The 15,398-nt window shown below is 37.4% G+C and overlaps 1 protein-coding gene across 2 annotated transcripts in view; it reads left to right on the top strand.

Moving 5' to 3' along the window:
- Positions 1–14,781, top strand: part of RRAGB (Ras related GTP binding B) — a 42,256-nt gene extending 27,475 nt beyond the window's left edge. For both annotated transcript variants that reach the window (XM_055563935.1, XM_055563934.1), the window contains 3 exons: positions 7,623–7,714; positions 9,035–9,150; positions 13,137–14,781. In XM_055563935.1, the coding sequence (XP_055419910.1) occupies positions 7,623–7,714; positions 9,035–9,150; positions 13,137–13,234 (306 nt within the window). In that variant the 3' untranslated portion in view covers positions 13,235–14,781. The remainder of the gene's footprint in view (positions 1–7,622; positions 7,715–9,034; positions 9,151–13,136) is intronic.
- The last annotated feature ends 617 nt before the right edge of the window (positions 14,782–15,398 follow it).

The following is a 15,398-nucleotide window of genomic DNA, read 5'->3' on the forward strand; positions in this document are numbered from 1 at the left end:
CATGTTCCTTCTCTAAGTCTGTGAGTCTGTTTCTATCTTGCAAACAAGTTCATTTGTATCATTTCTCTCAGATTCCATATATGAATGATATTATATGATATTTATCTTTCTCTTTCTGCCTTACTTCACTTATTCACTTAATATGATAATCTCTAGGTCCATCCATGTTGCTGCAAATGACAGTATTTCATTCTTTTTTATGGCTGAGTAATATTCAATTACTCAACTGTGAAGAAAGCTGATAGCATATTCAAAACCAGAGACATTACTTTGCCAACGAAGGTCTGTCTAGTCAAGGCTATGGTTTCTCCAGTGGTCATGTATGGATGTGAGAGTTGGACTGTGAAGAAAGCTGAGCACTGAAGAATTAATGCTTTTGAACTGTGGTGTTGGAGAAGACTCTTGAGAATTCCTTGGACTTCAAGGAGATCTAGCCAGTCCATTCTAAAGGAGATCAGTCCTGGGTGTTCATTGGAAGGACTGATGCTAAAGCTGAAATTCTGGTACTTTAGCTACCTTATGCGAAGAGTTGACTCATTGGAAAAGACTCTGATGCTGGGAGGGATTGGGGGCAGGAGGAGAACGGGATGACAGAGGATGAGATGGCTGAATGGCATCACCAACTCGATGGATGTGAGTTTGAGTGAACTCCAGGAGTTGGTGATGGACAGGGAGGCCTGGCATGCTGCGATTCATGGGGTTGCAAAGAGTAGGACACGATTGAGTGAAATGAACTGAACTGAATATTCAATTATATTTATGTACCACATCTTTATCTATTCACTGTCAGTGGACATGGAAACACTGGCTGTTTCCATGTCTTAGCTATTGTGAATAGTGCTCCTGTGAGCATAGGGATGCATGTATATTTTTGAATTATACTTTTATTGAGATATATGCCAAGGAGTGGTATTGCTGGATCATATGACAACCGGGCTTTAGTTTTTTAAAGAACTTCCATACTGTTTTCCCTAGTGGCTGTACCAACTTAAATTCCCACCAACAGTGTAGGAGAGTTCCCTTTTCTCCACACCCTCTTCAGCATTTATTGTTTGTAGATTTTTTCATGATGGGCATTCTGACTGGTTTGAGGTGACATCTCATTTATAGTTTTGATTTGCATTTATCTAATAATTAGTGATGTTGAGCATTTTTTTCATGTGCCTCTTGGCCATCTGTATGTCTTTGGAGAAATATCTATTTAGGTCTGCCCATTTTTTGAATGTGTTGTTTGTTTTTTGATATTGAGAACCACATGAGCTGTTTGTAAGCCTGGAGATTAATCCCTTGTCAGCTGCATAGTTTACAAATATTTTCTCCCATTTTGTGAGTTGTCTTTTTGCTCTCTTTATGGTTTCCTTTACTGTGCAAGGCTTTTCAGTTTAATTAAATCCCATTTGTTTTTTAATTTCTATTAGTCTAGGAGATGGATTGAAAAAGATATTGATGCAATTTATGTCAGAGTGTTCTGCCTATGTTTTCCTCTCAAGAGTCTTATACTGTCCAGTCTAACATTTAGGTCGCTAATCCATTTTGAGTTTTTGTGTGTATGGTGTTAAAGAATGTTCTAATTTAATTTTTCAAATGTAGCTATCTGGTTTTTCCAGCACCATTTGTTGAAGAGATTGTCTTTTCTTAATTATATAGTCTTGCCTCCTTTGTTGTAGATTAATTGATCATAGGTTGTGGATTTACATCTGAGCTTTCTAGTCTATTCCATTAATCTATAGGTCTACTTTCATGCCAGTGCCATGCTGTTTCATTTACTGTAGCTTTGTCATATAGTCTGAAGTCAAGGAGCCTGATTCCTACAGCTCTGTTTTTCTTACTCAAGATTGCTTTGGATATTCAGGGAATTTTGTTTCTCCATACAAATTTTAAGACTTTTTGTTCTGGTTCTATGAAAAATGCCATTGGTAATATGATAGGGATTGTGTTGAATTTGTAGATTGCCTTGAGGAATATAGTAATTGTGATAATATTCATTTTCCAATCCAAGAACATGGTATATCTTTCTATCTGTTTGTGTTATGTTTGATTTCTTAGATCTGTGTCTTTCTTTTACGCTACTCAGTAAAAACTTGCTATTGCGGACTGTAAGATGAGGAAAAGTGAGGTTCTGGCAGTCTCTAAGAAGTTTCTTTATGACACAGAGAAAAGAAAATTGAGATGAGTCTACTATGCTGTAGATTCCCTAAATGCTTTTGTGTTCTATTTTAGTTCTGTGGAAACTGAAAAAGTTAGGGCTTTGAATAGTTCTAGTTAGTGTTGTCAACCTCCATTTCTCCCAGTTCACAATGGCTTATCTTTTCCTTAGGGGACAAAATCAAATAAACTCCCAGCTTGAAAGAATATTTGTTGAGGAGTTTTGCTTCTGTGTTCATCAGTGTTATTGGCCTGTAATTTTCTTTTTTTGTGATATCTTTGTCTGGTTTGGGTATCAGGGTGATGGTGGCCTTGTAGGAGGAGTTTGGGAGTATTCCACCCTCTGTGATTTTTTGGAAGAGTTTGAGAGTGATAGGTGTCAGCTCTTCTCTAAATGTTTGATATAAATCACCTGTGAAACCATCCGGTCCTGGACTTTTGTTTGTAGGAAGATTTTTAATCACAGTTTTAATTTCATTACTTGTGATTGGTCTGTTTATATTTTCTATTTCTTCCTAGTTCAATCTTGGAACGTTGTACTGAAACATGTCCATTTCTTCCAGATTTTCCATTTTCTTGGCATATATTTGCTTGTAGTAGTCTCTTACAATTCTTTTAATTTCTGTGGTATCAGCTGTATGTAACTTTTCCTTTTTCATTTCTAATTTTATTTGAATCCTCTCCTCTTTTTTTCTTGATGAGTCTCGCTAATGGTTTATCAAGTTTATTTATATTTTCAAAGGTCCAGCTTTTAGTTTCATTGATCTTTTCTATTGTTTTATTCATCTCTATTTCATTTATTTCTGTTCTATCTTTATGATTTCTTTCCTTCTATTAAACTTTGGGTTTTATTCTTCTTCTCTAGTTGCTTTAAGGTTAGGTTGTTTATTTGAGACTTTTCTTGTTTCCTAGATAAGACTATATTGCTATAAGCTTCCCTCTTAAAGCTGTTTTTATTGTGTCCCATAGGTTTTGAATCATCATGCTTTCATTTTCATTTGTCTCTAGGTATTCTTTATTTCCTCTTTGATTTCTTCAGTGATCCATTGGTTGTTTAGTAGCATATTATTTAGCTTCCATGTATTTGTGATTTTATAGTTTTCTTTTCTTGTAATTGATTTCTAACCTCATAGTGTTGTGTGGGAAAAGATGCTTGATATGACTTCAATTTTATTAAATTTACCTGGTGGGGCTCACTTTGTGGTCCAGTATGTGATCACTTCTGGAGAATGTTCCATGTGCACTTGGGAAGAATGTGTATTCTGCTGCTTTTGGATGGAAAGCACTATAAATACCAGTTAAGGGGATTGGAATGCAAAAGTAGGAAGTCAAGAAACACCTGGAGTAACAGGCAAATTTGGCCTTGGAATACGGAATGAAGCAGGACAAAGGCTAATAGAGTTTTGCCAAGAGAACACACTGGTCATAGCAAACACCCTCTTCCAACAACACAAGAGAAGACTCTACACATGGACATCACCAGATGGTCAACACTGAAATCAGATTGATTATATTCTTTGCAGCCAAAGATGGAGAAGCTCTATACAGTTAGCCAAAACAAGACTGGGAGCTGACTGTGGCTCAGATCATGAACTCCTTATTGCCAAATTCAGACTAAAATTGAAGAAAGTAGGGAAAACCACTAGACCATTCAGGTATAACCTAAATCAAATCCTTTATGATTATACAGTGGAAGTGAGAAATAGATTTAAGGGCCTAGATCTGATAGATAGAGTGCCGGATGAACTATGGACTGAGGTTCGTGACATTGTACAGGAGACGGGGATCAAGACCATCCCCATGGAAAAGAAATGCAAAAAAGCAAAATGGCTGTCTGGGGAGGCCTTACAAATAGCTGTGAAAAGAAGAGAAGTGAAAAGCAAAGGAGAAAAGGAAAGATACAAGCATCTGAATGCAGACTTCCAAAGAATAACAAGAAGAGATAAGAGAGCCTTCCTCAGCAATCAATGCAAGGAAATAGAGGAAAACAACAGAATGGGAAAGACTAGAGATCATTTCAAGAAAATTAGAGATACCAAGTGAACATTTCATGCAAAGATGGGCTCAATAAAGGACAGAAATGGTATGGACCTAACAGAAGCAGAAGATATTAAGAAGAGGTGGCAAGAATACACAGAAGAACTGTACAAAAAAGATCTTCACGACCCAGATAATCACGATGGAGTGATCACTCACCTATAACCAGACATCCTGGAATGTGAAGTCAAATGGGCCTTAGAAAGCATCACTACGAACAAAGCTAGTGGAGGTGATGGAATTCCAGTTGAGCTATTTCAAATCCTGAAAGATGATGCTGTGAAAGTGCTGCACTCAATATGCCAGCAAATTTGGAAAACTCAGCAGTGGCCACAAGACTGGAAAAGGTTTGTTGTTTTCATTCCAATCCCAAAGAAAGGCAATGCCAAAGAATGCTCAAAGTACTGCACAATTGTACTCATCTTACACGCTAGTAAAGTAATGCTCAAAATTCTCCGGGCCAGGCTTCAGCAATACGTGAACCGTGAACTTCCAGATGTTCAAGCTGGTTTTAGAAAAGGCAGAGGAACCAGAGATCAAATTGGCAACATCTGCTAGATCATCAAAAAAGCAAGAGAGTTCCAGAAAAACATCTATTTCTGCTTTATTGACTATACTAAAGCCTTTGACTGTGTGGATCACAATAAACTGTGGAGAATTCTGAAAGAGATGGGAATACCAGACCACCTGACCTGCCTCTTGAGAAATCTGTATACAGGTCAGGAAGCAACAGTTAGAACTGTACATGAAACAACAGACTGGTTCCAAATAGGAAAAAGAGTACATCAAGGCTGTATATTGTCACCCTGCTTATTTAGCTTCTATGCATCATGAGAGTACATCATGAGAAATGCTGGACTGGAGGAAGCACAAGCTGGAATCAAGATTGCTGGGAGAAATATCAATAACCTCAGGGATGCAGATGACACCACCCTCATCGCAGAAAGTGAAGAGCAACTAAATAGCCTCTTAATGAAAGTGAAAGAGGAGAGTGAAAATGTTGGCTTAAAGCTCAACATTCAGAAAACTAAGATCATGGCATCTGGTCCCATCACTTCATGGGAAATAGATGGGGAAACAGTGGAAACAGTGTCAGACTTTATTAATTTTGGGCTCCAAAATCACTGCAGATGGTGACTGCAGCCATGAAATTAAAAGGCACTTACTTCTTGGAAGAAAAGTTGTGACCAACCTAGATAGCATATTGAAAAGCAGAGACATTACTTTGCCAACAAAAGTCTGTCTAGTCGCGGCTGTGGTTTTCCCAGTGGTCTTGTATGGATGTGAGAGTTGGACTGTGAAGAAAGCTGAGCACTGAAGAATTGATGCTTTTGAACTGTGGTGTTGGAGAAGACTCTTGAGAGTCCCTTGGACTGCAAGGAGATCCAACCAGTCCATTCTAAAGGAGATCAGTCCTGGTTGTTCTTTGGAAGGAATGCTGCTAAAGCTGAAACTCCAATACTTTGGCCACCTCATGCGAAGAGTTGAGTCATTGGAAAAGACTCTGACACTGGGAGGGATTGGAGGCAAGAGGAAAAGCGCACAATAGAGGATGAGATAGCTGGATGGCATCACCGACTTGATGGACATGAGTTTGAGTGAACTCCGGGAGTTGGTGATGGACAGGGAGGCCTTGCGTGCTGCGATTCATGGGGTCGCAAAGAGTCGGATACAAGCGACTGAACTGAACTGAAGTTCATCTGGTCTAATGTGTTGTTTCAGGCCTACATTTCCGTATTGATTTTTCTGTCTGGATGATCTGTCCTTAATGAAATTGTTGTGTTAAAAGTCCCCTAATATTTTTGTGTTACTGTCACTTTCTCTTTTATGGCTGTTATTATTTGCCTTATATATTAAGGTGCTCCTATGTTGGGTACATATATATTTACAATTGTCATGTCTTCTTCTTGGAGTGACCCCTTGATCATTTTGTAGTGTCCTCCTTTGTCTATTATAACAGTCTTTATTTTAAAGTCTATTTTGTCTGATATGAGTATTGTTATTCCAGCTTTCTTTTGATTTCAGTTTCATGGAATATATTTTTACACCCCCTACTGTTAGTCTCTTTGTGTCCCTAGATCTGAAGTGGGTCTCTTGTAAACAACATATGTATGATAGACACATATTTTAATCTGAGTTTGGTTCCCATTTTATAAAATAGAGATAATATCTATATCATAATTTTGTGTGGTTTAAAATAGGACATGATAACATTAAATCCTAGTACAAAGTTTAGCATATAGCTTACAAACTGTCAAACATTGGTTTCTTTTCCTGTCACAACCAACAGAAGGCAGAGAATGCAGGTGCAGTTTTTCCTCTTAACTTTGTAGAAACATTGTTTTTAATGGCAGCATACTTGGCATTCATTCTTCCTGCTAACTGGTACAGCTGAGGCAACGAGACCTAACCAGTGTCTTCTGCCTCATCCCATAGGCAGGGGTTACTTGCTGGGAAGTTCATTATCCTGAGTTCTGTCTTTCCCACTAGTGTGAATAGCAGCAAGCAAGTGAGCTTTTCTGTCTGTCTTGATACACATGGCATGATGGAATCCTCCTTAGTGGTATTTTCCTGCCACATCTACCACATGTGATCATAGGGGTTAATTTAATATGAACTCTGTTTTTCACCAACAATAACAAGTGGCTTTTGGTTTCTTTTGAGGACTGTGTTTAGGTGCTTTGACTATTTTCACTGAGATGCTTGAAGTCAAGCAACAGGAACCTATTCCACCATTGGTCTAGGAATTATGTTTTTGAAATTTCAGATAGTTTCAGGGAATCGCCCTGTGAATATTCTTCTAGCAAATGACTCAGTTTTGCTTCCTACTAGAAACTTAACATCAGCCTGTGGGAACACTTTTGTGGTTTTATTAATCTGAAAGTGTTAGGGGATGCAGTTTCAGCTGGCATTGGTGTCCATCATGAATAGGTTCATTTTTCATTTATAAATAGTACATCCTCAGAGGTTAGAATCAATCAGTTAAGATTTTAAAATATAATACCAAAAATCACTTGTTTATAGCCTTCGTTAAAATTAAGTACATTAAGTATACCTCAAGAACAGCTAAGAATTTTTATTTATTTTTCCTTTTTGATTTGTACTTTTCTTGAATCAACAACTATTCTGTGAAATATTGAAATAAGATGAATATTTAAAGTAAGTGAGAAAGGCTAGCAGTGAACCAAAATAGATAATACTTAAATGTTCTAATAAAATTATAACCAAACATTACTGGATGGGTCATCCTTAGGGATGTTGAATTTATGCAAAATACTGATAGAATATGGGACAGAGTAATAAAGACAGTAAAGCCAGTTGCCAACTCTACCCTGAAGATCAGGGTGACCAAGAGACTGACAGATGTAATGGCTTGAGGAATAGTAGAGGGTGATATGACAATGCTGCATGGATTGAAAGGGCATTGCTCTTTTTTGTAGGTGATTTCTCACTATCAGTGTAAAGAACAGCGTGATGCCCACAGATTCGAGAAAATCAGCAACATTATTAAGCAATTTAAGCTGAGCTGCAGGTAAGAGATCTTGTGTGATGTATTAAATATTTATCTCAGGAAAAAATTGTCATATTTGAGAGGTTCAAATACCTTTAGTAGACTCCACTTCTCTATTCAGCATAGTCCCTTATATTAAAAACAAATCTTGGGCTTCCCTGGTGAGTCAGTGATAAAGAATCTGCCTGCCAATGCAGGAGATGTGGATTCTATCCCTTATCTGGAAAGATCCCACAGGCTGCAGAGCAACTAAACCTGTACTCCACAACAAGAGAGGCCACCACAATTAGAAGCCCATGCACTGCAACTAGAGAATAGCCCCCACTGCCCTAACTATAGAAAAGCCTGTGCAGCAATGAAGACCCAACACAGCCAAAATAAATAAACAAAATTTTAAAACAAGACAAAAACTCAACTCTAAACTTCTTGACTAAAGTGAAAGACAATATTCTTTAATGCAAACTCAACTGATGCAGAAGAAGCATATGAAAAATATCTAAGCTGAGTACCCTTTCAAGATGTTTTTTACTATTTGGGAAGAAGTAAACAGACGATGTCCAAGAGAGTTTTGAAAAGAAAGGAGGAGGGTTTACCTTATCAAATACCAAGATTTACTATAAAACTACAATAATAAAAATAGTGTGGTACTGATTTCAGGAATGGTACAAAGAAGAGCATCTAAAAATGTCTGATCATATTGCCTCAGCTTTGTTTAAATCTAGTTTGAATCTTAGCATTGTGAATGTAGGAAGTAGGAATGGCTGAACATCATAATCTAGTAAAGTTTTAATAATCAAAATTCTTATTGTAGTAAAACTTTGATACTCAGACAATAGAATAAGTGTAAGTAATCCCTTTAATGCCATAGCACACTTTGAAACTTTCTGGTATGTTTATGCCAACATTTTTAAAGAAGAAATTGAAAATTGCATATAAATATTATTACTATTTTTGTTTTCAAAGAAATGGGGTCATTTCTAGAATTTCAACATAACTAATATTCAAAAGGTATAGTTGTTAATCACAATGATAGGAAAATTTCAACTGAATAAACTTAAATATTAGAGAGACCTTTGGCAACATGAATCTATGTCTAAGCCCACTTTTCACTTCACAGTCACTGTCAAGTCCTAATCCGCTTTCTGTTAAGGCCACTTTCCAAGACATGTTAAATTTGGCATTAGAGTTTCCTTGGAAAACAAAGTGAGATTAGTGATTAACTGTCTTAATGAGGTGGTAGATTGAGATATAATGGTATGCAAATGTTAACATGAAAGATAAGAATGTCTGATATTACTATTATTTTATGTCCTTTACTCACTTTTCCCCTTTCTCCTATAGCAAGCTAGCTGCATCTTTCCAGAGCATGGAAGTCAGGAACTCTAACTTTGCTGCTTTCATTGACATTTTTACATCCAACACTTATGTGATGGTCGTGATGTCTGATCCTTCCATTCGTAAGTTTAAACTTAGCTGACATGGATTCAAAGCCACATATTCTTTAAACTAATTGCTTTAGAAGTTGTACATTATTGAAGATACTGAAAAATTATTTTATAGCGCACAACCCTGTGAATGTACTTAGTGCCACTGACCTATACATTTAACAATGGTTAAAATGGTAAATTTCATTTTATGTGTATTTACCACAATGAAAATAAATTAGTGCTAATGGTAAATCAGTTCAGTTCAGTTGCTCAGTTGTGTGCGACTCTTTGCAACCCCATGAATCTCAGCACGCCAAGCCTCTCTGTCCATCACCAACTCCCGGAGTTCACTCAAATTCGTGTCCATTGAGTCAGAGATGCCATGCAGCCATCTCATCCTAGTCATCCCCTTCTCCTTGTGCCCCCAATCCCTCCCAGCATCAGGGTCTTTTCCAATGATTCAACTCTTTGCAGGAGGTGGCCAAAGTATTGGAGTTTCAGCTTCAGCATCAGTTCTTCTAATGAACACCCAGGACTGATCTCCTTTAGAATGAACTGGTTGGATCTCCTTGCAGTCCATGGGACTCTCAAGAGTCTTCTCCAACACCACAGTTCAAAAGCATCAATCCTTCGGGGCTCAGCTTTCATCACAGTCCAACTCTCACATCCATACATGACCACAGGAAAAACCATAGCCTTGACTAGATGGACCTTTGCTGGCAAAGTAATGTCTCTGCTTTTGAATATGCTATCTAGGTTGGTCATAACTTTCCTTCCAAGGAGTAAGCGTCTTTTAATTTCCTGGCTGCAATCACCATCTGCAGTGATTTTGGAGCCACGAAAAATAAAGTCTGACACTGTTTCCCCATCTATTTGCCATGAAGTGATGGGACCAGATGCCATGATCTTACTTTTCTGAATGTTGAGCTTTAAGCCAAATTTTTCACTCTCCTCTTTCACTTTCAATAAGAGGCTTTTGAGTTCCTCTTCACTTTCTGCCATAAGGGTGGTATCATCTGCATACCTGAGGTTATTGATATTTCTCCCGGCAATCTTGATTCCAGCTTGTGTTTCTTCCAGCCAATCATTTCTCATGATGTTCTCTGCATATAAGTTAAATGAGCAGGGTGACAATATCCAGACTTGATGTACTCCTTTTCCTATTTGGAACTAGCATGTTCAATGTCCAGTTCTAACTGTTGCTTCATGATCTGCATACAGGTTTCTCAAGAGGCAGGTCAGGTGGTCTGGTATTCCCATTTCTTTCAGAATTTTCCAGAGTTTATTGTGATCCACACAGTCAAAGGCTTTGGCATAGTCAATAAAGCAGAAATAGATGTTTTTCTGGAACTCTCCTGCTTTTTTGATGATCCAGCGGATGCTGGCAATTTGATCTCTGGTTTCCCTGCCTTTTCTAAAACCAGCTTCAACATCTGAAAGTTCACAGTTCACGTATTGATGAAGCCTGGCTTGGAGAATTTTGAGCATTTCTTTACTAGCATGTGAGATGAGTGCAATTGTGCGGTAATTTGAGCATTCTTTGGCATTGCCTTTCTTTGGGATTGGAATGAAAACTGACCTTTTCTAGTCCTGTGGCCACTGCTGAGTTTTCCAAATTTGCTGGCATATTGAGTGCAGCATTTTCACAGCATCATCTTTCAGGATTTGAAATAGCTCAACTGGAATTCCATCACCTCCACTAGCTTTGTTTGTAGTGATGCTTTTTAAGGCCCACTTGGCTTCACATTCCAGGATGTCTGGCTCTAGGTGAGTGATGAGTGATCACACCATTGTGATTATCTGGGTCATGAAGATCTTTTTTGTACAGTTCTTCTGTGTATTCTTGCCACCTCTTCTTAATAATCTTCTGCTTCTGTTAGGTCCATACCATTTCTGTCCTTTATCGAGCCCATCTTTGCATGAAATGTTCCCTTGGTATCTCTAATTTTCTTGAAGAGATGTCTAGTCTTTCCCATTCTGTTATTTGTCTCTATTTCCTTGCATTGATCACTGAGGAAGGCTTTCTCATCTCTTCTTGCTATTGTTTGGAACTCTGCATTCAGATGCTTATATCTTTCCTTTTCTCCTTTGCTTTTCACTTCTCTTCTTTTCACAGCTATTTGTAAAGCCTCCCCAGATGGCCATTTTGCTTTTTTGCATTTCTTTTCCATGGGGATGGTCTTGATCCCTGTCTCCTGTACAATATCACAAACCTCCATCCATGGTTCATCAGGCACCCTGTCAGATCTACTCCCTTAAATCCATTTCTCACTTCCACTGTATAATCATAAGGGATTTGATTTAGATCATACCTTAATGGTCTAGTGGTTTTCCCTACTTTCTTCAATTTTAGTCTGAATTTGGCAATAAGGAGTTCATGATCTGAGCCACAGTCAGCTCCTGGTCTTGTTTTTGCTGATTGTATAGAGCTTCTCCATCTTTGGCTGCAAAGAATATAATCAATCTGACTTTGGTGTTGACCATCTGGTGATGTCCATGTGTAGAGTCTTCTCTTGTGTTGTTGGAAGAGGGTGTTTGCTGTGACTAGTGCATTCTCTTGGCAAAACTCACTTAGCCTTTGCCCTGTTTCATTCCGTACTCCAAGGCCAAATTTGCCTGTTACTCCAGGTGTTTATTGACTTCCTACTTTTGCATTCCAGTCCCCTGTAATGAAAAGGACATCTTTTTTGGGTGTTAGTTCTAAAAGGCCTTGCAGGTCTTCATAGAACCGTTCAACTTCAGCTTCTTTAGCATTACTGGTTGGGGCATAGACTTGGATTACTGTGATATTGAATGGTTTGCCTTGGAAATGAACAGAGATCATTCTGTCATTTTTGAGATTGCATTCAAGTACTGCATTTTGGACTCTCTTGTTGACCATGATGGCTACTCCATTTCTTCTAAGGGATTCCTGCCCACAGTAGTAGATATAATGGTCATCTGAGTTAAATTCACCCATTCCAGTCCATTTTAGTTCGCTAATTCCTAGAATGTCGATGTTCACTCTTGCCATCTCCTGTTTGACCACTTCCAATTTGCCTTGATTCATGGACCTAACATTCCAGGTTCCTATGCAATATTGCTCTTTACAGCATCGGACCTGGCTTCTATCACCAGTCACATCCACAGCTGGGTATTGTTTTTGCTTTGGCTCCATCCCTTCATTCTTTCTGGAGTTATTTCTCCACTGATCTCCAGTAGCATATTGGGCGCCTACTTACCTGGGGAGTTCCTCTTTCAGTGTCCTATCATTTTGCCTTTTCATACTCTTCATGGGGTTCCGAAGCCAAGAATACTGAAGTGGTTTGCCATTCCCTTCTCCACTGGACCACATTTTGTCTAATGGTAAATAATTTTTATTTAATCGATATATATTTTGAAGCTTAGAAATAATTTAAACTCTAGGGTATTATATTTTTCTTCATCGGAGTTTCAGAAATCAAATTACTAAATCTGGGGATTTTAAAGAAAACAAACTCAAATGTATGACTTGTGCTCGACATGGGGTATATTTTTAAAGGACTAGTCACTCTAAGCTCTGAGCTTTTTGTTGTTGAACCATTTTATATGTCATTGTATATTTCTAAGTACCGTACTCCCATATTTGTGTTAGGGTCATAGAGAGAGATATTTGGTGCCTCCATGCCATAATAGTTATATCAATCACAACTATTAAAATAAAGATTCTAGCAGTATTTCTAGGATGTTCCCAGAAATTTAAATTATCTCTTATATTATCTATCTTATGGTAATATTAGAATATAGCAGAAGATAATGTTTTACTACTAGCCCCAAACTAAACGAGTTTGAAAATTTATTTTGAAAATATTATGTTTAGAATATAAACAAATCTTTTACTCAGAAAAATTAAACTCTGGTTAACTTCAGACATAGGTTCTCTGTGACATAAATTGAGGGATTTGGCTCTCTTTCATTTTTTTTCTTTTTTATTAGTAGTATATTCCTTTGGCTATTTGTACTAACTGTGTTGGATATCTTCCCTACCCCATCCTCAGCTTCTGCAGCTACTCTGATCAATATTCGCAATGCCAGGAAACACTTTGAAAAGCTGGAAAGAGTGGATGGGCCAAAGCAGTGTCTTCTCATGCGCTAAAACTTTGCCAAATGCTGTTTCAGGAAAAAAATTGGAATACTATTTCTTAATGTTGTATTAGTATATATAGGCTGTGAAATGTTGTGATGCTTATCACTTCTGCATTTCTTCCCTACTCCCCAGTCTTAATGTATAACCTTGAACGCTATTTACTCAAATAGCCAGTAAGAAGTTAGAAGATAAACTGTCTATGAATGTGGTGTGACATAAAAGTAGGTGATATGTAAGTGTTCTGATAATAATGTTCTAATAGTGTAAGTGTTCTAATAACCTGGTTTCAGTTGTTGTGTATGCCAAAGCCTTTTCCATCATCTTATATTCCTCATCAGATAGTAACTTATATGTTTGGAATATTACTGTTTTCTCAGCATGCACTAAAAATATTCCTTAAAAGCAATTATAAATAAAGTTTTGCTATTACAGATTTCAGTAACATTCTTTTCTTTTTTTTTCTTTCCCTTGTTTCTTCAGCTTTTCCCTAAGAAAAAGAAAAATAAATTTCACAGTTAACCTAGGGGAAGAAGACTTGCTGTTTGGGAAATAGTATAAAATAAAGTTGGTTGGGAAGGATGAGCCAAATGATAGCCTTAAAGCTAGGCAGAAGAGTTTTGATATAATATGATAGGAAATGGCAAAGGAATTTTGAAAGAAAGTTAACCTATGGGCTGACTGATGGCAGTTGGAGAAACAGATAGTAATCCAGGCCTGAAATGTGTTGAAAGTCTGTTTCAAGATGCAACTAGAGAAGGAATGAATAAAAAGTTGAGGGGAAATAGTATTTATGAGATGAAAGTCTTCTTTCTATGAGGTCCAGGAATGTTTAATTTATATATTCCATAATACCTAATGGAATGTGCTTTCATTATACTCATTAAATATTATTAAAACCTCATTCAAGGTGGGAGTTTATTTGACTTCATTCCCAAGGAAAAGATGAGCCATTGTGAACTGGGAGAAGTGGAGCTTGACACCAACTGCTGCTACTGCTGCTGCTAAGTCGCTTTAGTCATGTCCAACTCTGCACAACCCCATAGACAGCAGCCCACCAGGCTCCGGCGTCCCTGTGATTCTCCAAGCAAGAATACTGGAGTGGGTTGGCATTTCCTTCTCCAATGCATGAAAGTGAAAAGTGAAAGTGAAGTCCCTCAGTCATGTCCTGACTAGAATTACTCAAAGCCCTAACTTTTTCAGTTTCTATAGAACTGAAACAGAACACAAAAGCATTTAGGGAATCTACAGCACAGTAGATTCATCTCAATTTTATGTCATGAAGAAACTTCTTCCAGACTGCCAGAACCTCATCTTTCCTCATCTTATTGTCCCCAGTGGAGATAAAGAGTTTTTGCTGAATAGCAAAGAACATGCTGTCATTATGTAGATTAAAAATGTAAATTCTTAAAAGAATCTCATGGGATTAATTTTATCAACAGTTGAATTAATCTTCTATAGAAGAAGAATCTAAGTTTGATGTTCTAGATTATTTATCCTATTAATATCTAGGAAAATGAAAAGAGAAAATGAAGAGGGAGTCTGTTCTGTGACTAATGATTTGGCATGTTCTCCTTATCCTTTATCTGGGATGAGGTTTGAAGGAAAACACCCAAAAGTGTTGTGTTTTTTTTTTATTTTTTTGGTCTCCTTTGGAATGTAGATATAGGTCTCCCTCATTGCAGACATTATTTACCAGCTGAGCTACCAGGGAAGCCCTAGATAAAAATATATAGATATTCAATTAGTTGAGCACCAGAAAAAAACTGTTACATGATTACTTTGTTTGCTCTTTGCTCAACCTTTTCTCAGATTCTAGTTATAATTTGAACTTAGAGGATGTATAAAATTATGAAAGGTTAGAAAAATAAGGTTATGATTTGACTTAATCTTAGTGGTAATGAACAGCCAGTCTTCTTTGTCACTGAGGACAAGAAAAAAATGTTTTGAGATATTTGCCCAAAGATGTGCCACTTAGAAACTGAAATAACACAAGTGGACAGTGAAGACATGTACACAGAAAGAGTTGGAGAGAAGAAATAAAAATCAATGATGTAAAACTTACGAGTTTAGTGATAAAGTGAACTTATTCTTTTTATAGGCCTTGTTAGCTATGTTAGTAGGATAGGGCAATGGTTCTCAAACTTGAGCGTGCATCAGAACCACTTGGAGGATT

This window comes from Bubalus kerabau, chromosome X (genome assembly GCF_029407905.1).
Source record: "Bubalus kerabau isolate K-KA32 ecotype Philippines breed swamp buffalo chromosome X, PCC_UOA_SB_1v2, whole genome shotgun sequence".
In the NCBI taxonomy this organism is placed as follows: domain Eukaryota; kingdom Metazoa; phylum Chordata; class Mammalia; order Artiodactyla; family Bovidae; genus Bubalus; species Bubalus kerabau.